An 18,691-nucleotide genomic window follows, 5' to 3' on the forward strand; every position below is an offset into this window, starting at 1 on the left:
GATCTTCCAGTTTCCAGCACTTGCATGCACACCATCCAGCTGGTCTTCACGTGTACGTGCATGTCAGAAACCGGAAGACTAAGTGGGCGGTGTGCATGAGCACGCTGGAAACCGGAAGATCATCTTCCTGGCGCTCGCATGCTCATGGGGCAGTTGCTCTGTCGGTTTCCAGCACACGCACATGCACACATGCACACATGCTCTCCCATTTTGGCATTCGGTGCCGAAAAGGTTTGCCAACGCTGCCTTAGGAGAATGGCCAAAGAGATCCTGCCAAGAGAATGGTCAGATAGGGACAGCTTAGCCCACAGCTGAACAATGAACAGGGCAAGAGACTCAGAAGAGACCCTCCCTAATTTCTCAGGCAGTAAAGGAGAGGGGAGAGACTAGTTTATATACTGATTTATCCTGCAAGGCCAAGATCAGTCTTGCAGGTTTGAAAGTACAACCTTCTTTCCATCTCCTTGCCCACAAAACTAGGGAGAATCACTTCTACATTTCTTGCCTCAGCCTTTATTTATTTATTTATTTATTTATTTATTTATTTATTTATTTATTTATTTATTTATTTATTTATTTATGAAACTTTTATACCGCCCTTCTCCCGAAGGATTCAGGGCGGTTTACAGCCATTAAAAATTTATACAAAACAAAAGTTAAAAATATAATTAAAAAACTGTTCATAAATGGCCTAATAAACTTAAAACAATACAAAACCACTATAAAACCCCCAGTTAAAATTTTCCATCAAGCTAGCCCCGCATGGTGAAATAAAAAAGTCTTGAGCTCGCGCTTAAAAGACCGGAGGTCGGGAAGTTGGCGCAACCCAGGAGGCAACTCGTTCCAAAGGGCAGGAGCCTCCACTGAGAAGGCCCTTCCCCTGGGGGCCACCAGTCTACATTGTTTGGCTGACGGCACCCTGAGGAGGCCTTCCCTGTGGGAGCGCACAGGCCAATGGGGGGCTATAGGTGGCAGTAGGCGGTCCCGCAAGTAACCCGGTCCTATGCCATGGAGCGCTTTAAAGGTGATAACCAACACCTTGAATTGTACCTGGAAGACCACCGGCAACCAGTGCATTATTATCCAGTTGTGGGTTATGCTGTCTCTTATCTGAAGATTCCCTGAGCTGTGTCTCTTTCAATAACCTTCTCCAGGTATCATCATAGTGAGTTAAGGCACAGGTAGTCCTCGACTTACAACAGTTCATTTAGTCATCATTTAAACTTACAACGGGACTGAAAAAAGTGATTTATGACAGTTTTTCCACAGTTACGACCATTGCGACATCCCCACAATCATGTGATCAAAATTCAGATGCTTGGCGACTGGGTTCATATTTATGACCTTTGCTGTGTCCCAAGCTTCAGAGATCAGTTTTTATGACCTTCTGACAAGCAAAGTCAATGGGGAAACCAGATTCACTTAACAGCTGGGATACTAACTTAACAGCTGCAGTAATTCACTGAACAACTGTGGCAAGCAAGGTCGTAAAAAGGGGGAAAACCCACTTAAGAAATATCTCACTTAACAACAGAAATTTTGGGTTCCACTGTGGTCATTAAGTCGAGGTCAACCTGTACTGGCCTAAGAGTGGGGAGACTCGGGAAGCCATTGGGGTGACTTGGACTTAGTCATTCTCTCTCTGCTCTAAATACCTGGAAATTCAGAAAACATCCATGCCCCAACCCACACAAAGCATCCTGGCAGATTGCGGTCCTTGCTATTCAAAGAAGAGGTTCTTCATCCGGCAGTGAATTGATTTGGACTGATGATAATAATATATTTCAGAGCATTAAAATTATATCCTTTTCTTCTGGGCAAGGCAGGAATAATAAGCCAGCTGTATTATTAGCAAAGCTGGAAATGAACACTGAAGATAAAGCATAATGGAAAGCCAGACCGAGCTCCCATTCATAGCATTAAAGAAAGCAAATTCAATTTGCATGAAAGACTGCTCCCACAAACAGCCGATTCACATTTGAAGAGAAGACAAATCTTCAGGGAAAATACAGTAACAATGCCCTTGGATCTGACCTATTATCGAGTAGCCACAAAACCTATAATGCAAAACCTTTAACCTTCTATCTTTCCTTTGCAGGTTCTGCTGCTGTTCCTTCAGCTTAGCCAAAATGGTAAGTTGTGACTGAATTAAAAATGGTGCTTCTCAACATCTAGGGCAGTATTTCTCAACCTTGGCAACTTTAAGATGTGTGGACTTCAACTCCCAGAATCCCTGGGCCAGCAGCATGCCAAATGCATACCGGCTGAGGGAATTCTAGGAATTTGGGGTCCCTGGTGCTCTCTGAGCTTTTTTGTTTTCTTGCAGATGTTTCATTACCCAACTAGATTTTATTTATTTTATTTTATTTTCATTAAGCATGCATTTTATGACAGATACAAGTGTAAACATAATTATAAATAGATGAAAAGGATATGAATAAAAGAAAACATTAGGACAGGGACGGTAGGCACATTGGTGCGCTTATGCACGCCCCTGCAGACCTCTTAGGAATGGGGTGAGGTCTACAGTAGACAGTCTAAGATTAAAGTTTTGGGGATTTGGGGAAGAAACCACAGAGTCCCGTAGTGCATTCCAGGCGCTGACAACTCTGTTACTGAAGTCGTATTTTCTGCAGTCTAGTTTGGATCGGTTTACCATGAGTTTGTATCTATTGTGTGCTCTTGTATTGTTTTGGTTGAAGCTGAAGTATTCATTGGCTGGTAGGACATTGTAGCAGATGATTTTATGTACTATGCTTAGGTCAGACCGAAGATGGTGAAGTTCTAAGTTGTCTAAGCCCAAAATTTCGAGTCTGGTGGCATAAGGTATTTTGTTGCGAGCAGAGGAGTGGAGGACTCTTCTTGTGAAATATCTCTGGACTCGTTCGATTGTATTAATGTCCAATATGCAGTGTGGGTTTCAGACAAATGAGCTGTATTCAAGAATTGGTCTGGCAAAAATTTTGTATGCCCTAGTTTGCAGTTCAATATTATTGGAGAAAAAGCTACGCAAGATTAGGTTAACAACTCTTTATGCTTTTTTAGCAATGCAGTTACAGTGAGCTCTGGCATTTAGATCATTTGAGATGAGTACTCCAAGGTCTTTGACAGAGTGAGGGTTGTCTGTTAGGTCGTATCCATCCAGCTTATATTTTGTGTTCTGATTTTTTTTGCCAATGTGTAAGACAGAGCATTTGTTGGTTGAGATTTGGAGTTCCCAATTGTTTGACCATTCTGACACATAGTCAAGGTCTCTTTGTAGAGTGGCAGCATTGTCAGTGGTGTACATAGATAATATCATCCGTGCTAGAAGGGAGTGAGGTTTGTATACTGATTTATCCTGCAAGGCCAAGATCAGTCTTGCAGGTTTGAAAGTACAACCTTCTTTCCATCTCCTTGCCCACAAAACTAGGGAGAATCACTTCTACATTTCTTGCCTCAGCCTTTATTTATTTATTTATTTATTTATTTATTTATTTATTTATTTATTTATTTATTTATTTATTTATTTATTTATTTATTTATTTATTTATTTATTTATTAAACTTTTATACCGCCCTTCTCCTGAAGGATTCAGGGCGGTTTACAGCCATTAAAAATTTATACAAAACAAAAGTTAAAAACATAATTAAAAAACTGTTCATAAATGGCCTAATAAAGTTAAAACAATACAAAACCACTATAAAACCCCCAGTTAAAATTTTCCATCAAGCTAGCCCCGCATGGTGAAATAAAAAAGTCTTGAGCTCGCGCTTAAAAGACCGGAGGTCGGGAAGTTGGCGCAACCCAGGAGGCAACTCGTTCCAAAGGGCAGGAGCCTCCACTGAGAAGGCCCTTCCCCTGGGGGCCACCAGTCTACATTGTTTGGCTGACGGCACCCTGAGGAGGCCTTCCCTGTGGGAGCGCACAGGCCGATGGGAGGCTATAGGTGGCAGTAGGCGGTCCCGCAAGTAACCCGGTCCTATGCCATGGAGCGCTTTAAAGGTGATAACCAACACCTTGAATTGTACCTGGAAGACCACCGGCAACCAGTGCATTATTATCCAGTTGTGGGTTATGCTGTCTCTTATCTGAAGATTCCCTGAGCTGTGTCTCTTTCAATAACCTTCTCCAGGTATCATCATAGTGAGTTAAGGCACAGGTAGTCCTCGACTTACAACAGTTCATTTAGTCATCATTTAAACTTACAACGGACTGAAAAAGTGATTTATGACAGTTTTCCACAGTTACGACCATTGCGACATCCCACAATCATGTGATCAAAATTCAGATGCTTGGTGACTGGGTTCATATTTATGACCTTTGCTGTGTCCCAAGCTTCAGAGATCAGTTTTATGACCTTCTGACAAGCAAAGTCAATGGGGAAACCAGATTCACTTAACAGCTGGGATACTAACTTAACAGCTGCAGTAATTCACTGAACAACTGTGGCAAGCAAGGTCGTAAAAGGGGAAAACCCACTTAAGAAATATCTCACTTAACAACAGAAATTTTGGGTTCCACTGTGGTCATTAAGTCGAGGTCAACCTGTACTGGCCTAAGAGTGGGAGACTGGAAGCCATTGGGGTGACTTGGACTTAGTCATTCTCTCTGCTCTAAATACCTGGAAATTCAGAAAACATCCATGCCCCAACCCACACAAAGCATCCTGGCAGATTGCGGTCCTTGCTATTCAAAGAAGAGGTTCTTCATCCGGCAGTGAATTGATTTGGACTGATGATAATAATATATTTCAGAGCATTAAAATTATATCCTTTTCTTCTGGGCAAGGCAGGAATAATAAGCCAGCTGTATTATTAGCAAAGCTGGAAATGAACACTGAAGATAAAGCATAATGGAAAGCCAGACCGAGCTCCCATTCATAGCATTAAAGAAAGCAAATTCAATTTGCATGAAAGACTGCTCCCACAAACAGCCGATTCACATTTGAAGAGAAGACAAATCTTCAGGGAAAATACAGTAACAATGCCCTTGGATCTGACCTATTATCGAGTAGCCACAAAACCTATAATGCCCACCTTTAACCTTCTATCTTTCCTTTGCAGGCTCTGCTGCTGTTCCTTCAGCTTAGCCAAAATGGTAAGTTGTGACTGAATTAAAAATGGTGCTTCTCAACATCTAGGGCAGTATTTCTCAACCTTGGCAACTTTAAGATGTGTGGACTTCAACTCCCAGAATCCCTGGGCCAGCAGCATGCCAAATACATACCAGCTGAGGGAATTCTAGGAATTTGGGGTCCCTGGTGCTCTCTGAGCTTTTTTGTTTTCTTGCAGATGTTTCATTACCCAACTAGATTTTATTTATTTTATTTTATTTTCATTAAGCATGCATTTTATGACAGATACAAGTGTAAACATAATTATAAATAGATGAAAAGGATATGAATAAAAGAAAACATTAGGACAGGGACGGTAGGCACATTGGTGTGCTTATGCAGACCTCTTAGGAATGGGGTGAGGTCTACAGTAGACAGTCTAAGGTTAAAGTTTTGGGGATTTGGGGAAGAAACCACAGAGTCAGGTAGTGCATTCCAGGCATTGACAACTCTGTTACTGAAGTCGTATTTTCTGCAGTCTAGTTTGGATCGGTTTACCATGAGTTTGTATCTATTGTGTGCTCTTGTATTGTTTTGGTTGAAGCTGAAGTATTCATTGACTGGTAGGACATTGTAGCAGATGATTTTATGTACTATGCTTAGGTCAGAATAAAGATGGCAAAGTTCTAAGTTGTCTAAGCCCCAAATTTCAAGTCTGGTGGCATAAGGTATTTTGTTGCAAGCAGAAGAGTGGAGGATACTTCTTATGAAATATCTCTGGACTTGTTCAATTGTATCCAATATGCAGTGTGGGTTCCAGACAGATGAAGTATTCAAATATTCAAGAATTGGTCTGGCAAAAGTTTTGTATGCCTTAGTTTGCAGTTCAATATTATTGGAGTAGCTATGCAAGATAAGGTTAACAACTCTTGCTTTTTTTGCAATGTTGTTACAGTGAGCTCTGGCACTTAGATCATTTGAGATGAGTACTTCAAGGTCTTTGATAGAGTGAGGGTCATCTGTTAGGTCGTATCCATCAAGCTTGTATTTTGTGTTCTGATTTTTTTTGCCAATGTGTAAGACAGAGCATTTGTTGGTTGAGATTTGGAGTTCCCAATTGTTTGACCATTCTGACACATAGTCAAGGTCTCTTTGTAGAGTGGCAGCATTGTCAGTGGTGTACATAGATAATATCATCCGTGCTAGAAGGGAGTAAGGTTTGTATGATGATGTTACTTACTTGGGTAATGAAACATCTGCAAGAAAACAACCAATCTCAGAGAGAACCAGGGAACCTATGGTTCAACCCTGAGCTGCAAATATTATCTACAATCCTAGGAATTGAAATCCATCCATCTTAAAGTTGCTAAGGCTTCCATGTGTTCCTTCTTTTGTTTCTTAAACACAAGCCCTCTAACGCAAACCCGCAATAAGGAGGTTTCTTTGCCTTTTCAAAGGAGCTGGCAAATTAATTCAACAGGTGCAGCTTTCCTCAATGTAATCCAAACCCTCACTTTAGGGGAGGGTTTAGGGAGTCTATTTTGAAGAGGCTTCAGATCTTACACACACCCCCAGATACTACACAGATACACCATTTTTCCCCTGACACTTTCAAAATATATCAGCCAGTGCCTGCGTGCATTTGGAACCTCTCCACGTGTTCAAGAACTGTTGCAGGTAGAGATGTGAGGTAGGAAAAGCGTGAGCTGTTCTTTATTTTACTAGGGCTATAAATCTCCCCAATAAGGAATTGCTTAGAGCAGCCTCCTTTTCCGGTCCCATTTGCCATCTCATAAAAGAGCTTGTCATTGCTGTTTTTTTAAAAAAAAGCTTCACTTGCTACTTGCGTGTCCACAAATGTACTTTAACCCTGAATAAGGAAAGGAATAAAAGAAAGAAGCATTGAAGCCATTGCAAAACCCTTTCTCTTCCCTGAGATTCTTAATGTTTGTTTGTTTGTTTGTTTTTTGGCCATCCATCTTATCACATGGTAACTCTGGCTGGCTTACAATCCTAAATTACAAAATAAATATACATATCAATAAAGGAGAATATTTGTAGCTCAGGGTTGAAATGAGGCAGAGGTAGACTTCAAAAATTTTAGCAAAGGGTTCTCTGCCCAGTTGCTGGGTGGGTGTGGCCATGGAGGGCATGGCCTATTTGGCCTCCTGCACCACAGCAGAGGGGGGAGGGTATTTTTGCCCTCCCCGGGCTCCGAAGGCTTTCCTCGAGCCTCAGGGAAGGTGAAAACAGCCTCCCCAGGCCCAGGAGGCCCTCTGGAGGCCGGAAACAGTTCCATTTCCAGCCTTTCTGAACTTCCAATAGACCCGTTTTTTGCCCTCCCCTGGCTCTGAAGGCTTTCCTCGAGCCTCAGGGAAGGTGAAAACAGCCTCCCCAGGCCCAGGAGGCCCTCTGGAGGCCGGAAACAGTTCCATTTCCAGCCTTTCTGAACTTCCAATAGACCCGTTTTTTGCCCTCCCCGAGCCTCTGCGCATACCCTGCCCTTACCTGCATTCAAAATGGGCCTCATGGGGACTCCTGGGAGGGGAGGGGTGGGCAGGGCCAGCCAGGAATGGGATTTGGGGGTTTTCCGAACTGCACAGAATCTTAGCTAGAGGTTCTCGTGAACCCCTGTGAACCCCCAGCAACCAACCCCTGAAATGAAGGGTCCTTGGTGCTCTCAGAGCTATATATACCTATATACCTATATACATAATATAAGGTAAAGGTTCCCCTCGCACATATGTGTTAGTCGTTCCCAACTCTAGGGGGTGGTGCTCATCTCTGTTTCAAAGCCAAAGAGCCAGCACTGTCCGAAGACGTCTCCGTGGTCATGTGGTCGGCATGACTAAACACCGAAGGGTACACGGAAAGCTGTTACCTTCCCACCAAAGGTGGCCCCTATTTTTCTACTTGCGTTTTTTACATGCTTTGGAACTGCTAGGTTGGCAGAAGCTGGGACAATTAATACAAACAAACTCTATGATGGAATGATCCAATTATAGATGGGGCAGGAATATGGGTATAACTTTTCAGATTGATCCCAAAGAAAAATATGTTTTCCAATTTAATATTTCACTGTGATTTGAAATACTAATCTTCCTCTTTCGTGTAGTGATTATGGTGTTGGCCTAGAAAACCAGGAGACTGGGAGTTCTAGTCCCATATTAGGCATGAAAAGCCAGCTGGATGATCTTGGGCCAGTTACTGTCTCAGCTCAACCCACCTCACAGGGTGATTGTTATTGTAGGGAAAATAGGAGGAAGGAGTACTAGGTATGCTTGCCACCTTGAATTGCTTATAAAGTAATAGCAATAGAAGCATGATAAAAATATAATCTGATTTAGTATCATATCTGATCTGAAAATATCCAGAAAACCATTACAAGATCTACAGTGGTCACTTGGATTTTTGACAATCAGGTATATGAGATATCTTCTTTCCCCTCCTTCAATCCCTGTGGGGAAAAATAACGAAAGAAAAAGGGAAAGAATGGGAAGGGCTGTCAGTGCTAGCAGAGCTCTGCCCAGAAACACCCCACAATTGTTTTGTGGTGGGATGGTGCTGTTCAAATTTTCTAACAGCCATGTCCTTTAACGTGATGCTCATAGTCTCGAGATTGTATTTTGATTCTAAACCTCTTAGACTCATTTACACTGAAGCAATGCAGAAGTCACAATAATACATTAATAAAATCATATCACTGAAATTCAATCAGGATCAATAGTGGGTTCCACTTATCTTCACTACCAGTTCCGAACTGTGAGTGCATGCGCAGGGTGCTTCTGCACATGCGCAGAACCTTCTGCCCATGCGCAGAGCATCCGGGATGACATCCGGGCAGGTGGGCGGAACTTCCTGCCGCCGCCACTAACGGTTTGCCTGAACTGGGGCAAACGGGTAGAAACCCACCACTGGTCAGGATGAAAAATTTATTTTTAAAAAACAAGGATTGATGGAAAGGACTTCTGAAGACTTTGAACTGGAAGGGTTTTATAAAATTTAACAAAACCCTGAAGATTAAGGGCAGTGGGTTAATGAATACTTCTTTCTGGGAACAGAGAAGAGACCTAGGTTGCCTCTTTCATCAAGGTTTTTGGTCCTTTCAGTTTGATCCTGCAAGGTCAATCAAAACCCCTTGTGTTGGTGTGAACTAAGAAGTCTTTTGTTTAATCTTTTTGTTTCATGCACACTGCAAAGCTTCAAAGATATTCCATATATAGAACAATTTAACTCTTTCTCTCTCTGTTGTTGTTTTTTTCTTCCTCTCCCAGAAGAACAAAATAAACAAATCCCAGCGCATCAGCAATCCCTGAAAAGTACTGGTATGTAAATGAAAGCCCTTAGAAGCTTAGGAATCTTCCCAAATAAAGGTTGAAAAGGATGTGCAATTTAACACATGTTTTTTTTTTTATTTGTATTTATATCCCACCCTTCTCCGAAGACTCAGGGCGGCTTACACTATGTTAAGCAATTTTATTAACAATTATGGGGAAAACGTTGGAGATTGGACCTGTAGCAATGCTTCCACTTTCTATGGAAATGGTTGATGTTGTCCTATATCAGTGTTTCTCAAATAGTGGGGGGGGGGGCGAGGCTCCGTAAAGGGGGGCGCGTTTGACCTCGGCAAACAAGTTTTTTTTAATAATGATACTATTTACAGTCGCGCGGGGGGCGCGAAAAATGTTTTCTTCTTCCTAGGGGGGCATGACAGAAAATAATTGAGAAGCACTGTCCTATATCAAGTTAGACCATGGATCTATGTAGCTCAGCACTGTCTACCATAATTTAGTGCCCTCCAGATATTTAATTTTGCAGGTCCTGGGATCCATTTCTGTTACTTGCTAGAAAATCTGGTATTCTGAAGGATACTGGTTGGGGAAGGATCCTCTGCATTTGAGCAGATCTTCAGGATTTCAGAACCTCTGGAGATCCCAGGAATTGAATCTTGGTTTTTCTATATGCAAGGTGTGAGCTTTGCCTCTGAACCAGAGGTCTCCAACCTTGGCAACTTTAAGAGTTGTGGACTTCAACTCCCAGAATTCTGGGAGTTGAAGTCCACAAGTCTTAAAGTTGCCAAGGTTGAAGACCCCCTGCTCTGAACCAGTTTCTTTGGTAGCAGTTGACCCACTCATCCTAAAGCTGTTGTTGCTCCCACTAAACAAAATATAGATATCAGACCTGAAACAACTTAAACTGCCAATTAGAAAAAATCCTTGGCTTCATTTGCTGAGAAAGCATAGTTTTATTAGAAGTCAAGTGTAGAACTGAGAATCATGCACCAAAATCCCTAAATTCAATTCCCCCCCCTTAATTGCCTCCCATTGCTGACCTAGGAGTGTCAGATGGGTGGATCATGACCAATCAGGTTCAAGCAAGATGTTTTCAGAATGGTCAGTTCAAGCATAGGTTGGTATGCAGCTGCCTTCTTCTCCCAGCCAGATGACCTTGAGGCAGTGTCTCAGGGAGATACAGAAGTTACTTTTGTCTTCCCCCCAAGCATCCCCCCCTCCCATCCACTCACCACAGAGTTCATGGCAGAATGTCACCGTATGGCAGCAAAGCACAAGCAAGTGTAAGGTAGCAGCTGACAATAAATGAATGTGTTCATTTTCCTTCCAGATCAAACATGGTCCTCAAAATGCCATTTAAAAGACACAAGATTTTTGACTGGATCTGATAATTGGTTTGGTTGACCAAGTAGCACCTGCTCTGAGTTGTACTCGCACTCTAGGAAAAAAACCTCTTTGGGTTGTTTCTTCATTGTCTGTTGTTTTCCCTTCTCCACATGTTATGTTGCTGATAGACCTTTTAGATGTTATTAAGCTACAATTCTCAACCTTCATCATGGTTGCCCATCTTGGTAGATTTGTGTGGGAGATACAGTTCAGTAGCATGCACAAGATCATATGTTCTCCATTATTACATAGAAGACAAGGAACAACAGGCAAGGAAGAAAATCACAACTAATCCATCTGGACTTTTCCAGCAATTTATGGAAAGCACTTAAAAACTTAAGATGAGTCTATCCAACTCAGGACAACAAGGCACTATAATTCTTCAATCTAACTGCAATAATGCATTGGAAGAATCAACACAGACTTAGATAGTATCACTTATTTGGTGATTCAAGTTGTGACTTTAGCCTAACAATTTGCCAGAACAGTCAAACACAGATCCGCTTGTTGTCTGCCCAATCTAGTCCCTGATCCATAATTTTGTCTTTGGACCATGTCATAGGCCTCCAACTGACCCAGGATGACATTTTCTTGTATCTACAGCTAGTCCTCAACTTACAGCCCCAACTGGGATCAGAATTTCCACTGCTAAACAAGGCAGTTGTTGTGAATCTTGCCTAATTTAATGACCTTTTTGCCATGGTTGTTAAGTGAATGGCATGATGGTTATTAAGTGAATCCAGTTTCCCCCCCTTGACTTCACTGGTTGGAAGCAGGCAGGGAAGATCATAAATGGTGATCACGTGACCCCAGGATACCGTAACCATTGCATAAATACATACCAGTTGCCAAGCACCTAAATTTTGATCACGTGACTATGGGGATGCTGCAACAGTCATAAGTGTGAGGATTGGTTATAAGTCACTTTTTTCAGCGGCATTGAAACTTTGAATGGTCATTAAGCAAATGGTTATAAGTCAAGGACTATCTGTATTCATTTTACCTTGATTGCCACAGTACTCAGAGCAATGGCCCAAGACTGTTTGGTTTTGTCCTATATCAAGTTAGACCAAAAGTTTGATTCCTGGGCTGTTTTCAGCATGAATGAAAAAGCTGGCTTGGCCTCCTTCTTTTGTAGTTAAGTGAGACTAACTCTTTCATTTCTGCTATCACAGATTGCTGCGAAGATGCTGGTCAGGTTGAAAGCAAATGTGTGGCCCTCTACTGCCCTTTAATTCAAGGAGGATTGGAGATGAGAGAATGGGATGGAGATTGTCTCAATGCTACAAATCTACCTTCAGGATGTCAAAGGGATGAATTCAAGGCCAATGTTTGTGGTTTCCTACCTAACTGCTCCATCTCTACATGCGCAAGTAAGATTAAGAGTCCATACCGTCCTATCTGCGTTCTCTGCTGGGAGTAACCCGGATGCCACAAGTAGAGAACTATGTGCCGCATAAGCAGTGGAGGCCACCTTGAAAATGTTCCTCTATTTCCAAGATTGTACTGTAGGATCTAGAATACTATGTGGGCTTCTGAGAATAAACCTTGGACAATTTGGTCTGGAAGTAGATAGGTTGGCAAAGGAGAGAGAGAAGCCCTCTCTTAAGAGTTTCCCCAAATCCCCAGGTCAACATACATGTGATTAGTAGCAAAGTAATCAAAGACGAACATTGGGTCAGGGGTCAGCATCACTAGACCCCTGGCTAAGCTTTTCTTCCTGGTCATTTTGACACTCCATTTTTTTCTAGCTCTTCTGTTTGGTCAACTACAGGGAATCCTCGACTTATGACCACAACTGAGTCCAAAATTTAGATTGCTAGGTGAGACGTTTGTTAAGTGAGTATTCTCCCATTTTACGACCTTTCTTGCCACAGTTGTTAAGTGAATCACTGCAGTTGTTAAGTTAGTAACTTGGTGGTTAAGTGAATCTGGCTTCCCCATTGACTTTGCTTGTCAGAAGGTTACAAAAGGACACAGCAAGTGTCATGAATACGAGTCAGTTGTCAAGGGTCTCAATTTTGATCACCTGGCCACAGGGAAGCTGCAACGGTTGGGAGTGTGGAAAACCGTCATTCGCCACTTTTTTCAGTGCTGTTATAACTTCAAATGGTCACTTACTGTTGTAAGTTGAGGACTTCCTGTACTGTACCGCCTCTGATTGATGTGCACCAGTTCAAAGGGGACAATTTTTGGTCCTTGAGAACCTATCATAGACACTCAAAGGTAACCGCCACCCATGGGGAAGCCTTGCTTGCGCCATGAATAGCTGCCATTAGGAACATACCAATAAAACAGAGGCCTGGCTTTTATTTGGGGTTTGGGAAAGTGGACACATTTCCAAGCAAAGTAACTTCCCATCTTTTCCTGGACAGGGACAATCCTGATAAATTAATGGAAACAAAGGCAGTGTTAGAAATCTATTATTGTGGTTGGTTGCACGGTCAGCCCTATGTTTAGCCTAGATTTGGTATTTTTGTCCACCTATCAAGTCCTTCCTAAGGACCTGAGACAGGCAGATGCTGTGGTTTAATAACATTAAAGGTATCACAGCAAAATGGAAGCTGTTCCAAGTAAAACTGCCTCTTGCAATTGACTAATGGTGATTTTGTCAATGCCAATGGTATCCAGATGTTTGGGGTTTGGTCCCAAGGTGCTTATTACTATAGGTCAGGGGTGTCAAATTCAATTTCATTGAGGGCCACATCAGGGTAGTGTTTGACCTCAGGGGGCCAGGGTGGGCATGGCCAGCTCGATATCACTCATGTTGGAGGTGCCTGTGGTGGCCCGATGCTCGGCCAGCGAAAATAAGCTCACGAGCTCCATTTTCAGCTGCAGTTGCAGTTCATCCTGCAACCTCTGCCAGCAAAAACGAAGCTCAGGAGGGCTGCACATGGCCTTTGCATGCTCCGTTTTCACTGTCAGAGGCACTTTGCTGTTTCCAGAGCGGCCTGGCGGGCCAAATCTAAGCACTCTGTGGGCCGGATCTGCCCCACCCGCCGGGCCTTGAGTTTGACATCCCTGTTATAGGTACTTTGTTTTCTTTTGTTATTTATTTTTATTTATTTATTTATTTGTCACAACAATATGTGTAGGCATCACACAAAAAGATTATACAGTATATAAACATTCTATTTGTAGATCTTGATTTTTTTTTAATTTTCTTGAGTTCTCTCTCTTGTATTCTGCTGTCTGCAGGTACTGCACTGTCCAGATTGTTTTGTCTTTCTTCTCAACAATTGTTAAGTCTGGAGTGTTGTGTGGCAGATGGTTGTCTGTCTGAATTCTAAAGCCCCAAAGCACTTTAGTTTCATCATTTTCTCTTTGCTTATTTTGTGGTCCCACCACGTCTTGCTGGCAGGAAAGTGGTATTTCTTGCGGATATTCCAATGCTCCAGTGTTGCTACTTTGCCACATTGCTGTAATCAATCTGTGGGATTTTCTTGTATTATTATTATTATTATTATTATAAATTTAGGAAGTTAGGTAAAGCAGGAAACTTAGTGGGACAAAGGAACATGTCAAAAACACTGATTCCCTAGAGCACCAGCTTGAAGAACCCAGAGCTGCAACCCAGGAGGGAAGAGCTGGTCAATTTGAAGATGTTTACCTAGGGAACAAGAAAGACATCATCTCTTTATTTCTGATTCATTTGTTTCATTTTCTGCACAGAGCTGAATCCTACAAAGGGCCTGATTTCACCGGAGGAACTCAACTGCTCTGTAACTCTTAACTGGCAAGATGCAGTCAACTGCTGTGGTGAAACCTCCAGAGATCACTCTGTAATGACCTCTAAAAGCAGCTGGACAAATGCATGCCCTGTCATGACGAAGCTCTCCCCTGGGCAGGAGTATAATGTGACAGTGTATAGAATCCTGAATGGAAGTTGTAGTCAAGAAGCATCCATCAACCTAACGACTAGTGAGTCTCACAATCACTATTTGCTCACAGCAGCAGAAACAACAAGATAGCGCTTAGCACTTAGACTTATACATCACATTTACAACACTCTCTGGGTGGAATTACAGAGTCAGCATATTGCCCCCAACAATCTTGATTCTAGTTTTACCAACCTCAGAAGGATGGAAGACAGTGGTGGTATTCAGTCGGTTATATCCGGTTCGGAGGAACCGGTAGTGGTGGCTGAGGGAGGCTCCGCCCACTCACCCGGACGTCATCACGTCCCGTTTTTTTTTTATTTGCAAAAATTTTTTATTTTCCATAATAATTCCCACAATTTGACCAGTTTACAATACAATCACTTATACAACAATTGATCCTATACTCAAATTATGCTCAATCCGGGCTGCTCGACCGCCACTCCCTCCCTTAATCCTTTCTACCCTTCTCATCCTTCTTCGGCTTTCCCCACCATCCTTCTCCTCGCTTTCCTACTTCCCCTCCTCTTTCCCACTTCTCACTACCATCCTTTCTAACCCTCTATCTTCTCCTCCTTCTTCTCCTCCTATCCTTTCTTCTCCCTCCCTTCTTTCCTACCTACCTACCTACCTACCTACTTTCTTCCTTCTTTACTCCTCTTTCTTCCCTTTCCCTTCGGGAGTGGTTACCGAGCAGCCCCGACTTTACACCATTCCAACTTGTTTAATTCTACCATTATTTCTGTACAATGGCAATCACTCAATTTATAATCTTCCCCTTCCCCCCCCCATTTCCCCCCCCCCGAGACTTCCCAGAACAGAATACAGGGTATTGTAACTAACAAACATAATCTAAAATATAACATAAAACATATTCCATTTCACATCACGTCCCATTTTTGATGTTCTGCACATGTGCAGAAGGTGAAGCAGTAGCGAAGGTAAGTGAATACCACCCCTGATGGAAGACTAAGTCAACCTTGAGCCCCATCAGTTTAGTTTAGTTTACTTTATTGTCATTGCACCTTGTACAACAAAATTAAATGCCATCTTCAGTGTACATTATACATATAGAAAAAATCAGGATCGAACTCCAGCTGTGAGCAGAGTTTGCCTGCAATACTGCATTCTAACCCTGCACCATCAGGGCTCCTGGTGGTATCTGTTTTCTGATACTATAGAACTAAGCTTCTTTTCATTCTCAAGTGCTGGGTCAGTCTGAGATCTGAGCTGATCTATACTGCTGATGAGCTTACATGAATCTTGGGAAGCTGAGTCTCAGCTCCTCCTCTGTCAGGCACAAAAGTTCACACATGAAGGTCCAATTAAACTGATTTGTTGCTGTTTATCTCTATTGCGCAGGAATATCCTCAACTAACATTAAACAAGCTAGAAATAAACAACATTAATGAAGTTAGATAAGAGTCAACAGAATTCAAGGGAGATTGGATTTAGTTCACTTGTTGTTCTAAGCTCATCCCTCTGCCCTCAGGTTCTCCCAGTCCTTTCCTACATGTAGCCGTCCCCAACCTTTGCGACTTGGTGGCCCAGCTGGCAGGGGGAGAGGGAAAACGGGCCTCATGAGCAGTGGGCTGGCACACGCATTTGCACCAGTGGTGGGATTCAAATTTTTTTACTACCAGTTCTGTGAGCGAAGCTTGGTGGGTGTGGCCAGGGTGTGTGACAAGTAGCACTCGGCCTCCTGCACCCCCGCAGGAGCAAAAACGGGCTGCAGGGGTGGAAAGAGACGTTTCCGCCCCCCAGTCCCATTTTGGGCCTAGGAGGCCTCCTCGCACTTACCTAGGAGCCAAAATGGGGCATGTGGGGACTCCTGGAAGGGGCAGGGTGGAAAGGGGCAGGGCCAGCCAGCAATTTAACTACCAGTTCACCCGAACCGGCTCAAACCGGCTGAATCTCACCACTGGTTTGCACGCAGATCCACTCGCATAAGAGAGAAGAGGAGCCTTTGGGATGCAGTTTCACACTCCTTCAAGCTTCTCCACAGCAAAAGCTTTTGTAAAGGGGACGGAAGGCCCTGAAACGGTGCGAGATCACTCCCCCAAAGACTTTCATCTGTTTGCAAAAGCTTTTGGTGTAAAGAAGAGAAGCGTTTGGCGCTCCTTCAGATTCACCAAGGTTGCCCGACATTCCAAAAGCAGATTCCAGTGTCCTGTGCAGGCAGCCTTGGTCAGTCAGCAAAAGGTCAATAGGATGTGCTAGTTCCACTCAGCCTTGCTCTCACCAATCTGCTTTTGGAGCAGGGGTGAAATGCTCCTGGTTCGGACCGGATCAACCGATCCGGTAGTGATGGCAGCAGGTGGTTCGGAGAACCGGTAGCAAAAGTCCCTGCCCTCCCACCCAATGCCCAGTTGCCCTCTTCCCCGCTTGCCGCTTCTTTTAAAAAAATGCTTTTAAAAGATAAAAAAAGGCTCTGATGATCACAGCTGAGCCGTGCAATCATCTGAGCCTTTTGTTTTCTTTTAAAAGCATTTTTACAACCTATTCAGCCGAATAGGTTGTAAAAATGCTTTTAATAGGTTAAAAAAAGGCTCTGGCGATCCCAGTTGAGCTACCTGATGGTCAGAGCCTTTGTTTTTACTTTTAAAAGCATTTTTTTACAACCTATTCGGCCGAATAGGTTGTTAAAAAAATGCTTTTAAAAGGAAAAAAAAAAGATAATGCACCACAGCTGATCACATACCCCTGCATGCTGTTCTACTTACCCCATGCCTCCTTTTGGCATGCACTGCACACATGCACACCTTGTATTTGGTGCATGGTGTGTACTGCGCTTGCGTTTGCGCAGCGCACATGCACAGTCAGCAAACCGGTAGTAAACCAGTTCAGATTTCACCACTGTTTTGGAGCATTGGAAGCATCGGCTTGGCAGCCTGACTGGGGGCGGGGGGCAGGGTGAGAGGTGAGCCCAGCCATGAGAGTGGTGGGTCAGCACACAGGTGCACACAGCTCCACTCATGCAAGAAAGAAGATACGCCTTTGGGATGCCTCTCACACAAGTGGAGTTCACACACATACTGGCCCATTTCTCATGCAGCCCAGTTCCAAATAGGGCATGGTCCGATAGTGGACTGTGGCCCGGTGGTTGGGGGGCCCTGTTCTAGAGGAAACATCTGGAGTTGTGCAGTGGATGGTTTGTCAGTGGCAGGAATTCCCTGCTCACCTTAGCTTTTGCGATTTCCGTTCCTCCCTCTATCTATGGTATGTCATGATATCTTGACATTAGCCAAGTTCTTTATCTGTCCATCACTTTTGCTACTTTTCCCTTACAATGGCCACAATTATGGTTTCTTTTAAAAGCTGCCAGCAAAGAGCTGAGAATGAAGACAGGGGAAAAGCGTTTGGTTCAGGGGCGAGTTTCAAAACCCACCACTACCAATTCACTTGAGGGCGTGCATGCGCATGCACAATCTCGGCGAGTGGGCAGAGTCTCCTGCCACCGGTGCTACCGGTTCGCCTGATCTGGGGTAAACCGGTAACAACCCACCACTGGGGTGGTTGGTTGCCATTTTTGACATCTCCCCATTGGCCAATAGGAAGATAAGAGACATGAATGAGGATAATGACATAGAAGTGCAAACATGTTGAAAGGATAAAGACAGCAGGTGACATGCAGAGTTGTGTGCAAGTACCTACACTCCAATGAATCAATAATTCACATAATGAATCCTATTAAATTTCTGGTTAAAGTGCCAAACTCAGAACCACTACTGTTTTCTAATACAGTACCCAGCTTGGTTTTCTGAATGTCCATCTTTAAGTTGGCAAAATGGCGCCATCATCCTCAAGAGCAATGAATGAGGAGACTTAAGGGAAGTCCAAAGTTAAAAAAAACAACCCAGTTCAAACAATTCAAAACATTTATTTTTAAACAACAAATATAATTAGGGATAGCCAATAGCCTAATAAATCTTAAGCTTTGTATCAAGGAATGAGAAAAGATAAAAGTGGAATGGGAATGGGAAAAGATAAAAGTGGAACAAATGAGAGTAGAGGGAAATAGAACAGCTTGCTTGCTTCTTTATTTATTATTTAAATTTCTACATCCTGGAAATCAGCACATTCCATGTTGTACCATTTTG

General features: G+C 43.1%; 1 protein-coding gene across 1 annotated transcript in view; it reads left to right on the forward strand.

Annotated features, from left to right (window-relative positions):
- Positions 1–255: 255 nt before the first annotated feature.
- Positions 256–18,691, forward strand: part of PTPRH (protein tyrosine phosphatase receptor type H) — a 46,668-nt gene continuing 28,232 nt past the window's right edge. Inside the window, exons 1-6 of the mRNA XM_058182594.1 lie at positions 256–284; positions 2,099–2,132; positions 5,046–5,079; positions 9,310–9,360; positions 11,889–12,086; positions 14,386–14,634. Of these exons, the coding sequence (XP_058038577.1) occupies positions 256–284; positions 2,099–2,132; positions 5,046–5,079; positions 9,310–9,360; positions 11,889–12,086; positions 14,386–14,634 (595 nt within the window). The remainder of the gene's footprint in view (positions 285–2,098; positions 2,133–5,045; positions 5,080–9,309; positions 9,361–11,888; positions 12,087–14,385; positions 14,635–18,691) is intronic.

Source organism: Ahaetulla prasina, chromosome 4 (genome assembly GCF_028640845.1).
Source record: "Ahaetulla prasina isolate Xishuangbanna chromosome 4, ASM2864084v1, whole genome shotgun sequence".
Taxonomy (NCBI): Eukaryota; Metazoa; Chordata; class Lepidosauria; order Squamata; family Colubridae; genus Ahaetulla; species Ahaetulla prasina.